The 20,269-nt window shown below is 42.6% G+C and overlaps 2 protein-coding genes across 5 annotated transcripts in view; one reads left to right on the top strand and one right to left on the bottom strand.

Annotated features, from left to right (window-relative positions):
- The window catches only part of LOC126473602 (ubiquinone biosynthesis protein COQ9, mitochondrial), a 180,517-nt gene extending 165,647 nt beyond the window's left edge, over positions 1–14,870 (bottom strand). The window contains exon 1 of one of the 4 annotated variants that reach the window (XM_050100763.1): positions 14,643–14,851. In XM_050100763.1, coding sequence (XP_049956720.1) covers positions 14,643–14,700 — 58 coding nt within the window. In that variant the 5' untranslated portion in view covers positions 14,701–14,851. Of the gene's footprint in view, positions 1–14,550 lie in introns of all 4 variants that reach the window. The other 3 variants (XM_050100764.1, XM_050100761.1, XM_050100762.1) reach the window with 3 other exon arrangements.
- Positions 14,871–14,946: 76 nt separating this feature from the next.
- LOC126473606 (F-actin-uncapping protein LRRC16A) overlaps positions 14,947–20,269 on the top strand; it is a 517,910-nt gene continuing 512,587 nt past the window's right edge. Inside the window, exon 1 of the mRNA XM_050100768.1 lies at positions 14,947–15,097. Within this exon, the coding sequence (XP_049956725.1) occupies positions 15,061–15,097 (37 nt within the window). The 5' untranslated portion in view covers positions 14,947–15,060. The remainder of the gene's footprint in view (positions 15,098–20,269) is intronic.

Raw genomic sequence — 20,269 nt, forward strand, 5'->3', positions numbered from 1 at the left:
CAGTTGACACACATGGGAGGCGGGCACAGGGAGTATTGGGATGTGACGGGTGCCCTCATCTCGACATGTGATGCTAGAAGTACAGCGGGAAGACATATGGCCAAACTTCCAGCACTTAAAGCTCCGCATCGGGGGAGGGATATAGGGCTTTACATCACACAGGTAGACCATCACCTTGACCTTCTTGGCCAATGTATCACCCTCATAGGCCATGATGAAGGTACCGGTGGCAACCTGAATACCACTTGGACCCCAGTGGACATGTTGGACAAAATGAACACCTCGCAGTTCTAAACTGCTGTGCAGCTCATCGTCAGACTACAAAAGAAGGTCCCTGTGAAATGTGATACCCTGGACCATATTTAAGCTCTTACGGGGCATGATGGAAACAGAAACATCCCCCAGCTTGTCATAAGTGAGTAACGTCTGTGACTGGGCAGAGGATGTCGTTTTGATGACGACTGGCCTAGATCTCATTTTGAACAATCAATCCACTTCCCCACAATTGTCCTCTAAATGCTCCACATCGTTGTGAAAGATTCCCCATGAGCTGTCGAACATACATAGTACCGGGGGCGAATAAGACCTGTCGCCATCCATAGCCTGACATTCCTCCCATGGTGTGGCCAGGGAAGGGAACTATTTGGTGTCATACTTCTATGCATTGAATTGAGCTTGTGAACGCTTAGAGACTGGTGGTGTTTGACCACCAGCAAGAGATGATGGATTACGCTTCATTGCGTGTCATCCGCCCTGATGCCACCCATTACGACCAGGGGCCCACCCAGCCGCAGCAAAGGCCACCTGGCAGGGTGGCCATTGCCGGTAGTCCCAATGCCCCAGGGGGATGAGAATCTACCCCTTGGCATACGTGGGGAGTTAACGGTGCAGGCATCAGCAGGGTGATCCCTGTGTGATCAGGAGGATACAACGAACAGGGTACATGGCGGCACCACCACAACGGACTGGCTACCGTGCTGGATATCGGGTGCAAAGAAGTCCAGGGTCATTGCCAATTCAGAAAGCGACACTGCTTAGTGCATGGTGGAAAATGCACCCAGGAAGGTGTCTTCGCCCAAGAGATATAGAATGAGCGGGACTGAAATGCAACGATGAGAAAGTGGGCTAAGATCTGAATGCATGATGGACACAATGCACCATGTAAGGCGGCCTTCCCCAATTGGCTCGCGCTTCGGAAAAATTTTGAAGAATGGAGATCAAACCCTACGGGGACCAACACATAAAGGATGAAATGTGTGAAACTCCTTTTAATCGCCTCTTGCGACTGGCAGGAATACCTCGCACCTATTCTTACCCAAAGACCAGCTGGGGGTGGTGGGTTAGGGGGGGATGGTAATGAGTCTCGAGTGGAGTGCCCCTTTGTGGCTGGACTGTGAGCGTGTGGGAGGTGGTAGTTGGCCGTAAAGAGAAGGCACAAGAGATCTGTTGCTGTACAAGGCTGGGATGGTAATTTTGATCTGTGAAGGCTGCAGTGGGACCGACAGTAGTATTCAGCCACTCAGTGGGGTTGCACAATATTATTGTCCATCCCAACTTCACCCCTGAGCCCCCCCCCCCCCCCCCCCCCTCCATCTCATCTAAATCTACATTTATACTCCGCAAGCCACCCAACGGTGTGTGGCGGAGGGCACTTTACGTGCCACTGTCATTACCTCCCTTTCCTGTTCCAGTCGCGTATGGTTCGCGGGAAGAACGACTGTCTGAAAGCCTCCGTGCGTGCTCTCATCTCTCTAATTTTACATTCGTGATCTCCTCGGGAGGTATAAGTAGGGTGAAGCAATATATTTGATACCTCATCCAGAAACGCACCCTCTCGAAACCTGGCGAGCAATCTACACCGCGATGCAGAGCGCCTCTCTTGCAGAGTCTGCCACTTGAGTTTATTAAACATCTCCGTAACGCTATCACGGTTACCAAATAACCCTGTGACGAAACGTGCCGCTCTTCTTTGGATCTTCTCTATCTCCTCCGTCAAACCGATCTGGTACGGATCCCACACTGATTAGCAATACTCAAGTATAGGTCGAACCAGTGTTTTGTAAGCCACCTCCTTTGTTGATGGACTACATTTTCTAAGCACTCTCCCAATGAATCTCAACCTGGTACCCGCCTTACCAACAATTAATTTTATATGATCATTCCACTACAAATCGTTCCGCACGCATACTCCCAGATATTTTACAGAAGTAACTGCTACCAGTGTTTGTTCCGCTATCATATAATCATACAATAAAGGATCCCTCTTTCTATGTATTCGCAATACATTACATTTGTCTATGTTAAGGGACAGTTGCCACTCCCTGCACCAAGTGTCTATCCGCTGCAGATCTTCCTGCATTTCGCTACAATTTTCTAATGCTGCAACTTCTCTGTATACTACAGCATCATCCGCGAAAAGCCGCATGGAACTTCCGACACTATCTACTAGGTCATTTATATATATTGTGAAAAGCAATGGTCCCATAACACTCCCCTGTGGCACGCCAGAGGTTACTTTAACGTCTGTAGACGTCTCTCCATTGATAACAACATGCTGTGTTCTGTTTGCTAAAAACTCTTCAATCCAGCCACACAGCTGGTCTGATATTCTGTAGGCTCTTACTTTGTTAATCAGGCGACAGTGCGGAACTGTATCGAACGCCTTCCGGAAGTCAAGAAAAATAGCATCTACCTGGGAGCCTGGGAACTGTATCGAACGCCTTCCGGAAGTCAAGAAAAATAGCATCTACCTGGGAGCCTGTATCTAATATTTTCTGGGTCTCATGAACAAATAAAGCGAGTTGGGTCTCACACGATCGCTGTTTCCGGAATCCATGTTGATTCCTACATAGTAGATTCTGGGTTTCCAAAAACGACATGATACTCGAGCAAAAAACATGTTCTAAAATTCTACAACAGATCGACGTCAGAGATATAGGTCTATAGTTTTGCGCATCTGCTCGACGACCCTTCTTGAAGACTGGGGCTACCTGTGCTCTTTTCCAATCATTTGGAACACTCCATTCCTCTAGAGACTTGCGGTACACGGTTGTTAGAAGGGGGGCAAGTTCTTTCGCGTACTCTGTGTAGAATCGAATTGGTATCCCGTCAGGTCCAGTGGACTTTCCTCCATTGAGTGATTCCAGTTGCTTTTCTATTCCTTGGACACTTATTTCGATGTCAGCCATTTTTTCGTTTGTGCGAGGATTTAGAGAAGGAACTGCAGTGCGGTCTTCCTCTGCGAAACAGCTTTGGAAAAAGGTGTTTAGTATTTCAGCTTTACGCGTGTCATCCTCTGTTTCAATGCCATCATCATCCCGGAGTGTCTGGATATGCTGTTTCGAGCCACTTACTGATTTAACGTAAGACCAGAACTTCCTAGGATTTTCTGTCAAGTCGGTACATAGAATTTTACTTTCGAATTCACTGAACGCTTCTCGCATAGCCCTCCTTACGCTAACTTTGCCATCGTTTAGCTTCTGTTTGTCTGAGAGGTTTTGGCTGCGTTTAAACTTGAAGTGAAGCTCTCTTTGCTTTCGCAGTAGTTTCCTAACTTTGTTGTTGTACCACGGTGGGTTTTTCCCGTCCCTCACAGTTTTACTCTGCACGTACCTGTCTAAAACGCATTTTACAATTGCCTTGAACTTTTTCCATAAACACTCAACATTGTCAGTGTCGGAACAGAAATTTTCGTTTTGATCTGTTAGGTAGTCTGAAATCTGCCTTCTATTACTCTTGCTAAACAGATAAACCTTCCTCCCTTTTTTTATATTCCTATTAACTTCCATATTCAGGGATGCTGCAACGGCCTTATGATCACTGATGCCCTGTTCTGCACTTACAGAGTCGAAAAGTTCGGGTCTGTTTGTTATCAGTAGGTCCAAGATGTTATCTCCACGAGTCGGTTCTCTGTTTAATTGCTCGAGGTAATTTTCGGATAGTGCACTCAGTATAATGTCACTCGATGCTCTGTCCCTACCACCCGTCCTAAACATCTGAGTGTCCCAGTCTATATCTGGTAAATTGAAATTTCCACCTAAGACTATAACATGCTGAGAAAACTTATGTGAAATGTATTTCAAATTTTCTCTCAGTTGTTCTGCCACTAATGCTGCTGAGTCGGGAGGTCGGTAAAGGGAGTCAATTATTAACCTAGCTCGGTTGTTGAGTGTAACCTCCACCCATAATAATTCACAGGAACTATCCACTTCTACTTCACTACAGGATAAACTACTACTAACAGCGACGAACACTCCACCACCGGTTGCATGCAATCTATCCTTTCTAAATACCGTCTGTACCTTTGTAAAAATTTTGGCAGAATTTATCTCTGGCTTAAGCCAGCTTTCTGTACCTATAACGATTTCAGCTTCGGTGCTTTCTATCAACGCTTGAAGTTCTGGTACTTTACCAACGCAGCTTCGACAGTTGACAATTACAATACCGATTGCTGCTTGGTCCCCGCATGTCCTGACTTTGCCCCGCACCCGTTGAGGCTGTTGCCCTTTCTGTACTTGCCCAAGGCCACCTAACCTAAAAAACCGCCCAGTCCACGCCACACAACCCCTGCTACCCGTGTAGCCGCTTGTTGCGTGTAGTGGACTCCTGATCTATCCAGCGGAACCCGAAACCCCACCACCCTATGGCGCAAGTCGAGGTATCTGCAGCCCACACGGTCGCAGAACCGTCTCAGCCTCTGATTCAGACCCTCCACTCGGCTCTGTACCAAAGGTCCGCAGTCAGTCCTGTCGACGATGCTGCAGATGGTGAGATCTGCTTTCATCCCGCTAGCGAGACTGGCAGTCTTCACCAAATCAGATAGCCGCCGGAAGCCAGAGAGGATTTCCTCCGATCCATAGCGACACACATCATTGGTGCCGACATGAGCGACCACCTGCAGATGGGTGCACCCTGTACCCTTCATGGCATCCGGAAGGACCCTTTCCACATCTGGAATGACTCCCCCCGGTATGCACACGGAGTGCACATTGGTTTTCCTCCCCTCTCTTGCTGCCATTTCCCTAAGGGGCCCCATTATGCACCTGACGTTGGAGCTCCCAACTACCAGTAAGCCCACCCTCTGTGACCGCCCGGATCTTGCAGACTGAGGGGCAACCTCTGGAACAGGACAAGCAGCCATGTCAGGCCGAAGATCAGTATCAGCCTGAGACAGAGCCTGAAACCGGTTTGTCAGACAAACTGGAGAGGCCTTCCGTTCAGCCCTCCGGAATGTCTTTCGCCCCCTGCCACACCTTGAGACGACCTCCCACTCTACCACAGGTGAAGGATCAGGCTCAATGCAGGCAGTATCCCGGGCAACCACAGTCTTAGTCCGATCGGGGGATGCATGGGACGAGCTGGCCGTCCCCGACAAACCCCCATCCGGACCCCCACAGTGATGCCCATTGGCAACAGCCTCAAGCTGTGTGACCGAAGCCAACACTGCCTGAAGCTGGGAGCGAAGGGATGCCAACTCAGCCTGCATCCGAACACAGCAGTTGCAGTCCCTATCCATGCTAAAAACTGTTTTGCAAAGAACGTCTAAACTAATCTACAGAGAGTGCAAACAAATCGACAAAATTTAAACGGTTATTAAAATACAAGATTGCCTAGTAAATGAAGTAATGCTGCTACTTGCACACTGCTGACACTGCTCGGCGGCGGAAGGAGACTACGCGAATTTACACTATTCAGGTACTAAAACGCGATGCTACAACTCTCAAATACTATAATATACCCGAAATTTATGAATTAAACAATGCAAGTACCAAAAACACGCAAAGAAATTAAGAATTAAACTATGTAACATATGAGTAAGCTAGGAGTATACAACTTGCTGCTGCAGCTGCTTATCCAACGGCGGCAGGGAGCATGGTTCATATCCCTGCAATAAACCTAGATCTAAGACCTGCCCCATACATCCTTCCACCACCACCTACTCCCAACCCAGAGCCACCTGTGAAAGCTGTCATGGGATCTACGCACTGTACTGCTTTCTACATGGAGATGACAATTAACAACCTGTCTGTTCATGCGAACAGTCACCAAGCAACTGTGGCCAAGAGACAGCTGGACCAACCAGTTGTTGAACACGTTGCCCAACATACTGTGCTTCACTTCAATTACTACTTCCCAGTTTGTACCATCTGGATCTTTCCTAGTAATATCACCTTTTCTGAACTATGTAGGTCGGAACTCTCCTTGTAACATAGCCTACGTTATTGTAAGGCTCCTGGCCTCCCCCCCCCCCCCCCCCCCTCAAACCAACATCCTGGACTGCACCTAGCAGTCCACTTCCTGTCCCTCCACACTCCCACAAGTAGTGCTACACCTTCGCCCAGCCCTGCTATCGTTTCTCCTCTCCACCCCAGCCTCCTCTTCACCCCCACAATCCACTTCACATTGTTTCTTTCGTAAAGTGCTGTTTCAGTTTCAAGTCTGGCCACAGCAGCCAGAAACAGAGGTCAGAAGGCCTTCTGGTCGAAAGTTTGATTGTACAGTAGTCTTTTCGTTATATTTATCAGCAATTCAACTTCTCTTTTATATGGTGAGTAGCAATCTTGTCATATGAAGTACTACTTCTGTCAAATTGGAAACCAGTAATCCTCAATCCCCCCCCCAATAGAACTGATATAACTTCTTGCCTGGATGTTACAGAGAATCATGTGTCAGCACATACAACATTTTTTAAAACACAAATGTTTCCAACACAGCTTATTCTTCTGAAAGGCTGAAATTTTTCCTCCAGCAATAGCATTTCCATACCCTTGTTCCAGAAAGCAGAAGCCATGTGTGCAGAGAAAGTGATGGCTTATTGTTAGAAGGGTCCAGCATTCGCTTTAGAAGATTTCTGTAAAACGCAATTCAGGATGACGGAAAACTCAAATTCCTTATTTACAAATAAAATACCGAAGTAATGATAGGGTGAAGGGGGACGGGGACACTCAGTGCGATATGAAATGAACCCAACATGTAAGAAAATAACTAGTGTTTTTTAAATACTGTATTTAGCTTGCATTACATAAGAAGCCAAGAACTGAGGCAGAAAGTGTCAGAGGAGAGTATGTCTATCATCTGTAATGGCTCCCAATTTAATAGCAGTTATTGACAATATTAGAAATCTGAATAAAGTAACTCATAAAACACCAAACAAAATTATATTTAAAGAATTAATTGACCTTTGACATAATAACAGGATTCTAATGGCTTGTGCAAACTGTTTTGTACATCAGCAGATATATCTCCTCTGAATAAAGTTAACTCATTTAAATGCTCAAATCTGCATACAAAGCAGGTACTTGTTTGCAGGTTGCAGACTGATCGATTGAGAGAGCGTCACATGACCAAAAAATTAAAATCAACTGCACTGCCCATGGCTAGCTGGGCATCCAACTGTTCTAAGAAATATTTGTTGCTCATCAGTTATCTGTAGTCTGCTTATTGACACTTTACATAACAAATCATGCACAACTGCAAAAATATATAGGTCACTTTATTCCTGTTTGCTACAATGGGTCCCTTCTAATGGTCAAATTTTTGCATTTGACTTATCCTGGAGGCTGCAGTTGTTCACATGCCAGTGTCTTGTGTTCCATATTACACACAATTTCTTCAACCACTGTGAGTTTGTCTTCCATTACAACAGTCTTGCATTAAAAATATGATAGATGGGGGATACACGATATTGCAATCAAAGACACCGTTCCTTTATGAAGAATCTTACCTCAATTGCCACTTCATCTAGTTTTGCGACATATGTGAATAAGTCAGGAATTATGAACCAATTCATGGTTTTTAAACATCTAGACCACTGTAACTGTAGGAAGATTAGGTTCACTATCCAATTTTTCTCTGTAATCACTAAATATGTCAAGGATTTGGTATATCTGAACAATTTGAATTTCTCATCACCAGAACATCTGTTTAAATGACGAACTGGTACACAATCAATTTCTAGAAGACAGTGCATTATTATCTGTAATATGTTTGCTATTCAATAAATACCATTTCATGTGTGCAACGTAAACCCTCAGTATTGTTTCCAATGGAGCATTTTTGTTAATATTAATTGAGGAACATGAGACTTATCACCAAATTAATTAGAAGACATTGGATCTAAATGTACTACAAACCACTTTAAGCCCCTTTTCAAAAAGAAGTAATAGAGCTTTAACATGAATGGATGCATGTGGAGCAAATTTCAAAGAACCATTGAGGGTAAATTTCAACAATGCTGAAATGTATCCCCAGCCCATCTTGGTGTATTGTTTCTGCAATAATATATTACCACATGCCTCCCCCCACGAACCCCGGACCTTGCCGTTGGTGGGGAGGCTTGCGTGCCTCAACGATACAGATAGCTGTACCGTAGGTGCAACCACAACGGAGAGGTATCTGTTGAGAGGCCAGACAAACGTATGGTTCCTGAAGAGGGGCAGCAGCCTTTCCAGTAGTTGCAGGGGCAACAGTCTGGATGATTGACTGATCTGGCCTTGTAATACTAACCAAAACGGCCTTGCTGTTGTGGAACTGCAAACGGCTGAAAGCAAGGGGAAACCACAGCCGCTATATTTTCTGAGAGCATGCAGCTTTACTGTATGGTTAAATGATGATGGCATCCTCTTGGGTAAAATATTCCGGAGATAAAATAGTCCCCCATTCAAATCCCCGGTCTGGGACTACTCAAGAGGACGTCGTTATCAGGAGAAAGAAAACTGGCATTCTAGGGATCGGAGCGTGGAATGTCAGATCCCTTAATCGTGCAGGTAGGTTAGAAAATTTAAAAAGGGAAATGGATAGGTTAAAGTTAGATATAGTGGGAATTAGTGAAGTTCGGTGGCAGGAGGTTGGTTGGTTGGTTGTTTGGGGGAAGAGACCAAACAGCGAGGTTATCGGTCTCATAGGATTAGGGAAAGATGGGGAAGGAATTCGGCCGTGCCCTTTCAAAGGAACCATCCCAGCATTTGCCTGGAGTGATTTAGGGAAATCACGGAAAACCTAAATCAGGATGGCCGGACGCGGGATTGAACCGTCGTCCTTCCGAGTGCGAGTCCAGTGTGCTAACCACTGCGCCACCTCGCTCGGTGTGGCAGGAGGAACAAGACTTCTGGTCAGGTGAATACAGGGTTATAAATACAAAATCAAATAGGGGTAATGCAGGAGTAGGTTCAATAATGAATAAAAAAATAGGAGTGCGGGTAAGCTACTACAAACAGCATAGTGAACGTATTATAGTGGCCAAGATAGACACGAATCCCATGCCTACTACAGTAGTAAAAGTTTATATGCCAACTAGCTCTGCAGATGACGAAGAAATTGAAGAAATGTATGATGAGATAAAAGAAATTATTCAGGTAGTGAAGGGAGACGAAAATTTAATAGTCATGGGTGACTGGAATTCGACAGTTGGAAAAGGGAGGGAAGAAAACATATGGATTGGGGCTAAGAAATGAAAGAGGAAGCTGTCTGGTATAATTTTGCAGAGAGCATAACTTAATCATAGTTAACACTTGGTTCAAGAATCATAAAAGAAGGTTGTATACATGGAAGAATCCTGGAGATACTAAAAGGTATCAGATAGATTAGATAATGGTAAGACAGAGATTTAGGAGTCAGGTCTTAAATTGTAAGACATTTCCAGGGGCAGACGTGGACTCTGACCACAATCTATTGGCTATGAACTGTGAATTAAATTGAAGAAATTGCAAAAAGGTGGGAATTTAAGGAGATGGGACCTGGATAAATTGACTAAACCAGAGGTTGCACAGAGTTTCAGGGACAGCATAAGGGAACAATTGACAAGAATGGGGGAAAGAAATACAGTAGAAGACGAATGGGAAGCTCTGAGGGATGAAGTAGTGAAGGCAGCAGAGGATCAAGTAGGTAAAAAGACGAGGGCTAGTAGAAATCCTTGGGTAACAGAAGAAATATTGAATTTAATTGATGAAAGGAGAATATATAAAAATGCAGTAAATGAAGCGGGCAAAAAGGAATACAAACGTCTCAAAAATGAGATCGACAGGAAGTGCAAAATGGCTAAGCAGGCATGGCTAGAGGACAAATGTAAGGATGTAGAGGCTTATCTCACTAGGGGTAAGATAGATACAGCCTACAGGAAAATTAAAGCGACCTTTGGAGACAAGAGAACCACTTGTATGAACATCATGAGCTCAGATGGAAACCCAGTTCTAAGCGAAGAGGGGAAACCAGAAAGGTGGAAGGAGTATATAGAGGGTCTACACAAGGGCGATGTACTTGACGACAATATTATGGAAATGGAAGAGGATGTAGATGAAGATGAAATGGGGGATACGATACTGCGTGAAGAGTTTGACAGAGCACTGAAAGACCTGAGTCGAAACAAGGCCCCAGGAGTAGACAACATTCCATTAGAACTACCGACGGCCTTGGGAGAGCCAGTCCTGACAAAACTCTACCATCTGGTGAGCAAGATGTACGAGACAGGCGAAATACCCTCAGACTTCAAGAAGAATATAATAATTCCAATCCCAAAGAAAGCAGGTGTTGACAGATGTAAAAATTACCGAACTATCAGTTTAATAAGCCACAGCTGCAAAGTACTTACGCGAATTCTTTACAGACGAATGGAAAAACTGGTAGAAGCCGACCTCAGGGAAGATCAGTTTGGATCCCATAGAAATGTTGGAGCACGTGAGGCAACACTGACCCTACAACAAGATTAAGGAAAGGGAAACCTACGTTTCTAGCATTTGTAGACTTAGAGAAAGCTTTTGACAATGTTGACTGGAATACTCTCTTTCAAATTCTAAAGGTGGCAGGGGTAAAATACAGGGAGCAAAAGGCTATTTACAATTTGTACAGAAACCAGATAGCAGTTATAAGAGTCGAGGAACATGAAAGGGAAGCAGTGGTTGGGAAGGGAGTGAGACAGGGTTGAAGCCTCTCCCCGATGTTATTCAATCTGTATATTGAGCAAGCAGTAAAGGAAACAAAAGAAAAATTCGGAGTAGGTATTAAAATCCATGGAGAAGAAATAAAAACTTTGAGGTTCGCCGATGACATTGTAATTCTGTCAGAGACAGCAAAGGACTTGGAAGAGCAGTTGAACGGAATGGATAGTGTCTTGAAGGGAGGGTATAAGATGAACATCAACAAAAGCAAAACGAGGATAATGGAATGTAGTCGAATTAAGTCGGGTGATGCTGAGGGAATTAGATTAGGAAATGAGACACTTAAAGTAGTAAAGGAGTTTTGCTATTTGGGGAGCAAAATGACTGATGATGGTCGAAGTAGAGAGGATATAAAATGTAGACTGGCAATGGCAAGGAAAGTGTTTGTGAAGAAGAGAAATTTGTTAACATCGAGCACAGATTTAAGTGTCAGGAAGTCGTTTCTGAAAGTATTTGTATGGAGCGTAGCCATGTATGGAAGTGAAACGTGGACAATAAAGAGATTGGACAAGAAGAGAATAGAAGCTTTCGAAATGTGGTGCTACAGATGAATGCTGAAGATTAGATGGGTAGATCACATAACTAATGAGGAAGTATTGAATAGGATTGGGGAGAAGAGAAGTTTGCGGCACAACTTGACCAGAAGAAGGGATCGGTTGGTAGGATATGTTCTGAGGCATCGAGGGATCACCAATTTAGTATTGGAGGGCAGCGTGGAGGGTAAAAATCGTAGAGGGAGGCCAAGAGACGAATACACTAAGCAGATTCAGAAGGATGTAGGTTGCAGTAGGTACTGGGAGATGAAGGAGCTTGCACAGGATAGATTAGCATGGAGAGCTGCATCAAACCAGTCTCAGGACTGAAGACCACAACAACAACAACAAAAACATGCAATAATAAAGGGTGGGGTAAATAAAAGTGGCCTGGATGAGTGGATATGATTGTATGGGAATGTATGCATATAATCACATTCCACGGTGTGCACATCACATAAATCCCAGCCATGTGTGCCATGTCGGTGCAGGTGGAGCAGTGCAAAGGGGACAATGGTACCAAAGTGGAGCAGCAGGTGTTGGTTGTGGAGTTTGCTAAGAAGTTTAATGATGTTATAGGCCAGCGAAGAGTGCCACGCAATGCTCAGCCCAAAAATGGTGAGAGGCAGGATCTGGTTTTAAGAAGTAAAAAAATCATTCTAAAACATGCCCGCACACCAGAAAATATGGGTGCAATTCACCAGAAAATGGTCGAGAGTCCTATCAAACTAAATCGATGCCTGCCGCAAGACACCAACTGATCACGTTGATCATGAAGGTGAATACTCCACCTGGGACCTGCATATGCATCCCTACCAAGTTCACATATTAAAACCAGTAGATACTCCTCACCACCTCCAGTTTTGTGAGTGAACAGATCTGTTCTTTATGTCTTATGAAGCCTGGTTTCCCCTGAGTGTTTATGTCAATTCACAGAATCACAGGTTCTGGGCAGCAGATAATTCGCATAACTTCCACAAAACACAACCACATGATCAGAAGGTTGTCTGGTGTGCTGTGTCTGCACACATTATTACTGATTCCATCTTTCTTCGTCAGACACTGACTTTAGCATGTTACATTTCCAACATTTTTAAACAATTTGTGGCAGCATTAACTGAGGAGGGAAATACCTACAGTTTCTTCCAACAGGATGAAGCAACTGGTAATACAGAACCTTGGACGACATTTACACAATCTTCACATTTTACAGAGTTGTTGGCAGAGGTCAGTCTGGTTGCACCCCCAGCTGACCATACAGGTCACCTGATCTGTTAGTGTGCGATTACTTTGTGTGGGGAGCCCTCAAGCCTAACACGCAGTGCAACAACTGTCACAGTCTTTAATAACTCCAGGAGCACATTTTGGACGAGAGCGCATGAATTCCAGCAGTCCAGCTTTGATCCGCCTTCAGCAACTTGCTGAACCGGGTCCAAAAAGTGCCAAGAGGTGAATGGTGGTCACTATCAACATCTACTATAGTCATGTTAGTGCTGTATTTCCTTTCCTCTCCTGTGTTTCTTTGTACCCTGGAACTCTGTTCTCCGGGCCACTTTTATTTGCCCCACCCAGTATGTGAAAAGTAAGCTGTTTTCTTTTAGATTGGGTAACTTCATATTAAGCCCAAATTTGGCTAGCCATGAGTGAGAAAACATTGCAATTGCTATTTGTTCAAGCGGTTTCACAGGACACTGCATAACATGGACAATGTAACTGGTTATGAGCATATTTAAATAAACTGCCCAGCAGAACAAGAACCTGAAAAAAGGAAAGATTAAGATGTCTGCCCTTTTTTGAACATAGCAGCAAGAAGTGAAACTGGGTGAATAAAGAGGGGAAAATTATCAATATTACAACAATGAAGACCTTAAAACTGAGTTTCATAAATATGTTATCTGCGGAGGGGAGGGGGGTGATGACACCAACAACTGAACTCAAGGCTGAAAAAAAAAAAAAGGGAAGAAGAAGTTGTACTGGACACATCTTCTGATGCTGAAGGTGGTGGAGCTTGCTTACAGGATATATCTTATTGTAAAATCACCGACTTCAAATGATGACGATTTACAGACTACAAATTTTGCACCACTGCAGTTTACAGGAAAGAATGAAAGCATAGTTGGGGCACGTAAAACTGAAATGAGACAAAGTATAATTCATGCAACCAACTAGTTCCATTTTTAGGATTCTGTACGAGTAATTTTGTTGCATTTGCAGCCATCCATAATAAATCGGCAGAACACATGTTTCATTAGTTTAGAAATAAAAAGAGCTGTTGCCATTTTGATGTCTAAGATGGGCTATCTCGGCCTTACAAGTTACTCAATATATTGCAGTAGGTCTACCAGAACCTAGCAGAGCTATTGGTAAGTACAAAATATACTGAACAGTGTGTTAGTTAAGAAACAATTATAATCTAAGCTCCAAACCATTAAATAAAATAACTAAGAAATAACGCCTTGTTCTTGACAATAAGCTAGGAATAGCAAACAGGTGCACAGATTATAAGGAAAACTACAACGTATATTACAACACCCAGGAAACTTTCTTTTACATTTAACAATGATCACAGAACACAGAGTACAAAACAGCACCATTAGCATTTCATTAAACAGTCATTTAAAAAACCTACTTAAAAAGGCTGAAGTTTATAGTTAGGCTATTTAATTTCTAATTGGAACAGGTAGACTGAACGGAAAGTAGTGCCAATAAAGTAATAATTCCACTCGGAAGATCTATTTAGTACGATGCTGCCTTCAGGCTGTGTACAGGAATCACTATCAGTGTCAGTGCTGGAAATTCTTAACACTATATTTGTATTTCACTGGAACAATCAGTCACTGACGCAATGACAATACTCCTGTCTCGTATTCGTCAGAATACTGACACAATTAAATAACAATAAAAACATCTACCGTCTAAACAATTAACAGTTTAACCACTGCTTTAAATTATTTCGCTTCCTGAACAGGGAAGCCGACACCGGAGCGGAATATGAGTCGACTTAATGATATATTTTTACTGTAAAGCCACACAAGATTATCAGCTTCTTAAGTCATGATTAATACGTTAATGCATGCATTATATACCGTCAAATTGTATCACCAACACGCTTCTTTCATTTTTGTTGTGATTTGATAGAAAGAGTTCATGTCAGCGTAACATATCGATGCTCGCTCACCTTGAAACGTTAACACTTTTTGTGCTCCGGCAAACTTCTGTAGCACAGCACACGCCATAGCTTTTTTAAAAAGTTAAGTAAATATAGATATTCAATATCAGGTATCTAATCACTGTCGCACCAAACAGAGGTACAATTTCAAGAAGGCTACGATCCTTATGACTACTGTCAAGCTTCAGCCATGGCTACCTTATAGGCGGCCGTGCTTCCCATGCTCCCGCATCTACCTGTATCTTTGACGTGCCGTGTCTTGAATCTGTGACTAGCTCTAATAATGGCTGAAGTTTTCGGGCAAGTGGTTGGAAGCCCAGTGCCAAAGCGAGAGTGTTGTAGTTCTTAGTGTCTTAAGAAATAGTATATTTTTGTTAATAGGATATAAAATCGCGAGTGTTCATATGGTGATCGATTTTATCGTAAAATGTCAACTAGATCCCAACTAACAAAGGATTTAAACGGTAAGTTTCAGTTTGTTTTCATTAAGTACACACTTAAGTTTTGCTTTCCTTTGAAATGTCAGATCAAGGCTAAAATACGGCATGATTTATTGTTGACTGCTTTGTTGATAGTATTTCATCTGGTGACAAAAAAATATGGTGCATTACAATTTTGATTTGGTTACACCCATTTAATGATAATTCAGTTGCGTATCTGGACCGTTTGCATTCTCGTTGTTTTACCAAATATTTCACGTGTGGCGATCTAGGCACCCAAGGTTTACACTGATGTATACCATAGAATCCTTGGCCCCGTTGGCTTTCGTATTTGTTTACTGCTACAGAACACAAAACTGATAAAACGTTAGAAATTAGTGGCGCTTGGCGTAGGTCCATTCTTTTCAATCCGGTATTTTGAGCTCTGGAAAAAGACTCGATGCAGAATTGTTAGCAAGACAGAATATGTGCGATTAAGAACTGAACATATAATGTTTTGGGAAATTTTGTTGACTTTTGCAGAGACTGTTTGCATTATTACCGAAGGTTTTTCTTCTGTGTTGCTCTCAGTGTCAGCAGTGGTGCAGGAAACTGTCTTTATATCAAGTTCGCCACGAACGAGCCTGGATGAGATATGAAAAAACCATAGTTTCTGCGTTCGAACTTAGCGACATTTCTCATCACAGTCGGAATGTTTGATCAAAGTACGAGTGGAATTACATTAATACTTGTTCCATAGATGACGAATACATTTCGTAATGATATGGAACGAATCATAACGTAAATGTGTGTGTGTGTGTGTGTGTGTGTGTGTGTGTGTGTGTGTGTGTGTGTGAGAGATGTTAGAGTTTATCAGATTTCTGTTAAATTCATTACTATTATTTATATTACTACTCCAGTTTGTATTTGTACTGTTATTGAGCTTGATTGAGCTTGTGTTTTATTTATGACAATGCAGTTTTTACGATAAAAATCCATCAAAAATGTCCTGTTGGAAATAAGTAGGCCTACAGCTTAGTTAGTCTACTTAAAAAATGGTTCTGAGCACTATGGGACTTAACTTCTAAGGTCATCAGTCCCCTAGAACTTAGAACTACTTAAACCTAACTAACCTAAGAACATCACACACATCCATGCCCGAGGCAGGATTCGAACCTGCGACCGTAGCAGTCGCGCAGTTCCAAACTGTAGCGCCTTTAACCACTTGGCCACCCCGGCCGGCTAGTCTACTTAAACTTTAAAGTAAAATCAGTGCCGCGCAGGATTAGCCGAGCGGTCTAGGCGCTGCAGTCATGGACTGTGCGGCTGATCCCGGCGGAGGTTCGAGTCCTCCCTCGGGCATGGGTGTGTGTGTTTGTCCTTAGGATAATTTAGGTTAAGTAGTGTGTAAGCTTAGGGACTGATGACCTTAGCAGTTAAGTCCCATAAGATTTCACACACATTTGAACATTTTGAGTAAAATCAGTCATATGCAGCTGTAGGCATACTGGCCACAACCAACTCAGTTTATAAAATGTGGATAACAGTTTTGTAGTCACAATATCATTTTTAGCCCTACTTGAGGCCCTGAGTTTCATTTGATTGATGATTTTCTGTATGGAGATATTTGCAAAGAACGAAGATATTTCAGGTGTATAACAGTTTTTCCGAATAATCACTGACTTAATATGTAAAAAATGAGGTATACATTTGGCTGTTTTGGATTTGGATTGTCGGCAAATACATGCTATCTGCTTTTTGCCTAAGATAGCAGATATTACTCTGTTGCTGTATGGTACACAGTTGAATAGTTTCCTTTTTTATCTTCATTGGTATATGTTGCACACTAGTATATATCAAGTGTGGAATTGGTCTGTAGTATTGTTTTGTATAAGTCAACAAACCAAAAAAAAACCATAGGCATAAAATTTGTTGTTCTTAATAGTGTATTGCCCTGATGATTTTGATGAAGGTTTATGAGTTTGCAGTTTCATTTTCAACTGTTATGAAATTGGTGGATACAGAAACATTTTGTGCCTCTCTTGAAGATTATCCATCCGAAGTATGTCCTAAAACTTCAACCCTGGGTGAAAGTGTTAAGGAAATGTATAATTTGGTATTTAACAACTGATGGTTAATAGAAATGAAGTAATTTGGAGCATTGGCATCTCAAAAAAGAGTATGATGTATTTTGCACTAAGAATTAATTATGTGAATTATTTGTGTAAGATGAGTATGCTGCATTTAATGAAAGCTGATAAAAAGCAAACACGGACATGAAAAAAAAATCCAACTGATCTTTTTACTGTTAAGAAAACTGACCAAGCAGTGTACCTGTTCATTGTCCTACTTTTTCATTCACAAAACTGAGGAATTCAAAATATGAACTCTTAACAACCACTGTTTTCATATGTTCCACCCTGCGACTTAATGCCTGTTTCCTCACGTGAATAAATTTGTGCCTGAAAAATGTTCTGAAGCGCCCTTGAAGATACTGTTGGGGGGGGGGGGGGGCGTTCTGTAGGCTCTCCACTATGACACTTTATTTATTATTTATCTTTATTCACCCAAGGATCATCTTCGTATGATATAGGATTTGCCTCAAGGTATATAGTGCCAATCAATATGCTAGAAATAACACGTGGCCGGGATGTAATAGACTCGGTGGAAAAATGTTGGATGGAGTTAGCAGATGTAATGGAAATACATAAAGTGTTGAGTGAAAAGCTGCTGTCTTTCACTGGCAGTTTGAAAAATATTCTCCTTACCTTTGTAGAACATGTCACATTAATAGTTAATTTGGGTAAACAGGGATGTTCAGTTTTACCGTAGTTGTCGGCTGTGACGAGTGATGTAGGAACTGTGACAAATGTCATAAACAATTTGGTGACTATAATGTGTTAAGTGTTATGAAAGGTATAGTTTCAGTTATTCAGGAAACCATTTCAGTTTTCATTTAGAATGATATAGGCAGAAAAGTTAAATGAGCTTGTCTGGACAGAAAATTGAATACAATCTTCTCATTACCGTTTCATTGATTTGCAACTGCTTAAGCATATTTTGTTTTTTGGTTCGTTTCACGTGCTTATTCTTTGTAATAATGTTAGTTCTAAAAATGCATGTTTGCATATTAATATCTTTTGGGACCGTTCACTTTTCAGAAATCACTAAATTATAGGTAATACAAAGTGATATATAAATAAATAAAAAAAATCACCATGCTACCAGTAATAATTTTTTTTCTCATTTCCAGCACATTTTGGAGACCTTGTTTTTTATATGGTGACAGTTCTTATTTGATTCTGTTGCTGTGTTGTTGGAGTTTATGCTCTGTCATGCGTAAAGGCTGTGCGAAGTCGCAGCAAAACCAGTGGTAGCATAGCTGTCCAGCTGTTTTCATGGCACGTAAGCGTGGATGTCAACATTCTGTGCCAGCGTTCTGCCATCCCGTTACTTGCAGGATGGTAGCTGGTCGTATGAGGTGCTGGAACCCACATTGTCAACTCAGATTTCCGCCCCGGTCCATGGTGACACAAGCCGGACGCCAAAATGGGATATCCACATTTCTAGGAAGGGCTGTGCAATCAGTTGTGCCGATATATCACTGATTAGCGTTGCCTGCACCCAGTGTGTATACTTATCTATAGCTGTAAGTACGTAACGATATTCCTCTGATGGTGGAAGCAGGCCAACAAGGTCTGTGTGAACATGGGAGGAAGGATTTATTGTTTTGGGAAAGTCTCCCACTGTCCTCTGTGCATGTTGCTTTTTTAGTACTGCGCCACATAATTTTTCTCCGTCATCAGTTTGATGGTGGCTTTTGCACTGTGAACACTGTCAATTACTGCTCTTCCTTGCATTTCAAGCAGGAATAGTCTAAGTTACGGTCTAGACATGTCGCACCAGATAAGGTCCCTTGTGCCTGGCATCCGCACTTGTGTGAGGTGAAGAGCTATTGAACCGTCTTGAAAATATTGTTGCAGCTGCACATCTATAGCTTGTGCTGCAAGAAGTTGATTGTAATTTATTTCAAAAGAAATTATGTCAACAACAAAAAACCCAATGTATCCTGTGCCACTCTTGTGTATCTTATGTCTGTTGTGAACTGTCCGATAAACTCTGGCTGGTCAAACTGGCAAGGTAGACAACCTTCCTTGACTTTGTGAAAGGCGAAACTGATTGGCTTATGACTAATCTCAACATATTGATAACCTATTGGCGCTGGTACCAACCACTACCATTAATGGTGCGTTATGGTCTTTGCTTCTTGCAAACTAGCCTGCATCATGGGCATCTATGGCAGTGGTTGCCTGGTGATAATGTTGTTACCTGCCAGTGCGTATGTCAGCAGGGACTGCACCTCTGCTTCTATATGCTGTCGCTAAAAGTTGATGATCCCCAGCAGTCTTCTTAATTGTTGGCAAGCCATCAGCTCAGGAATGTTTTTAATGACCTCTGTCTTCTCTTTGGGAGAACAAATACTGTTCAAAGAAATGTCGCCTGTTTTTGGCACAGAACACATTTTTTTCTATGTATCACCAGACCATATTTATATATCCTGTTTAACGCTGCCTTAAGGTGTTCCTTGCGTAATTCAGCTATCTTTGAAAATATCAAAATATTGTCTAGGTAAGTGAAGCAGAAGTCTGAGCCTCTCAGTATGTCATGCACAAACCTCTTCCATATCTGAGGTGCGCTCTTTAAACCGAAAGGCATGTGCACATATTCTAAGAGACCAAAAGGCTTTATCACAACATTCTTGGGAATATTTTCTCCTGTGGTCGGAATCTGAGTACAAGCCTTCACAGAGCACCACCATGGAGGTTGTAGCACTGGCTAAAAAGTTCATGAAACCACTTAGAATAGGAACTGGACAGTGATCGCGGATTGTTCATGCACTTAGTGTGGTAATCCCCACATAGCCTTCAGGTGGCATGTTTGTTTTTAATTAGGAGTAATGGTGAAGCCTGTCAGCTTCAAATCTTCGTATGAGGCCCGCTTGTACCATCTCTTCAAATTCTGCTTTCACTACTGAGAAACGGTGTGGTGTTAGTCTCCATGGCCATCCAGAGACTGTTTGGCCAGGTGTCATCTTAATGTGATGCACCTTGGTGTGCAGTACTTTCTGTAATTGGCCAACAGCCTCTCCTCTAGCTTCTGAACTAACCAAACTACTGGGTGAGGCAAGGCCATTGTTAGCATTTCTGCCTATAGTAC

Source organism: Schistocerca serialis, chromosome 4 (assembly GCF_023864345.2).
Source record: "Schistocerca serialis cubense isolate TAMUIC-IGC-003099 chromosome 4, iqSchSeri2.2, whole genome shotgun sequence".
NCBI classification, from domain to species: Eukaryota; Metazoa; Arthropoda; class Insecta; order Orthoptera; family Acrididae; genus Schistocerca; species Schistocerca serialis.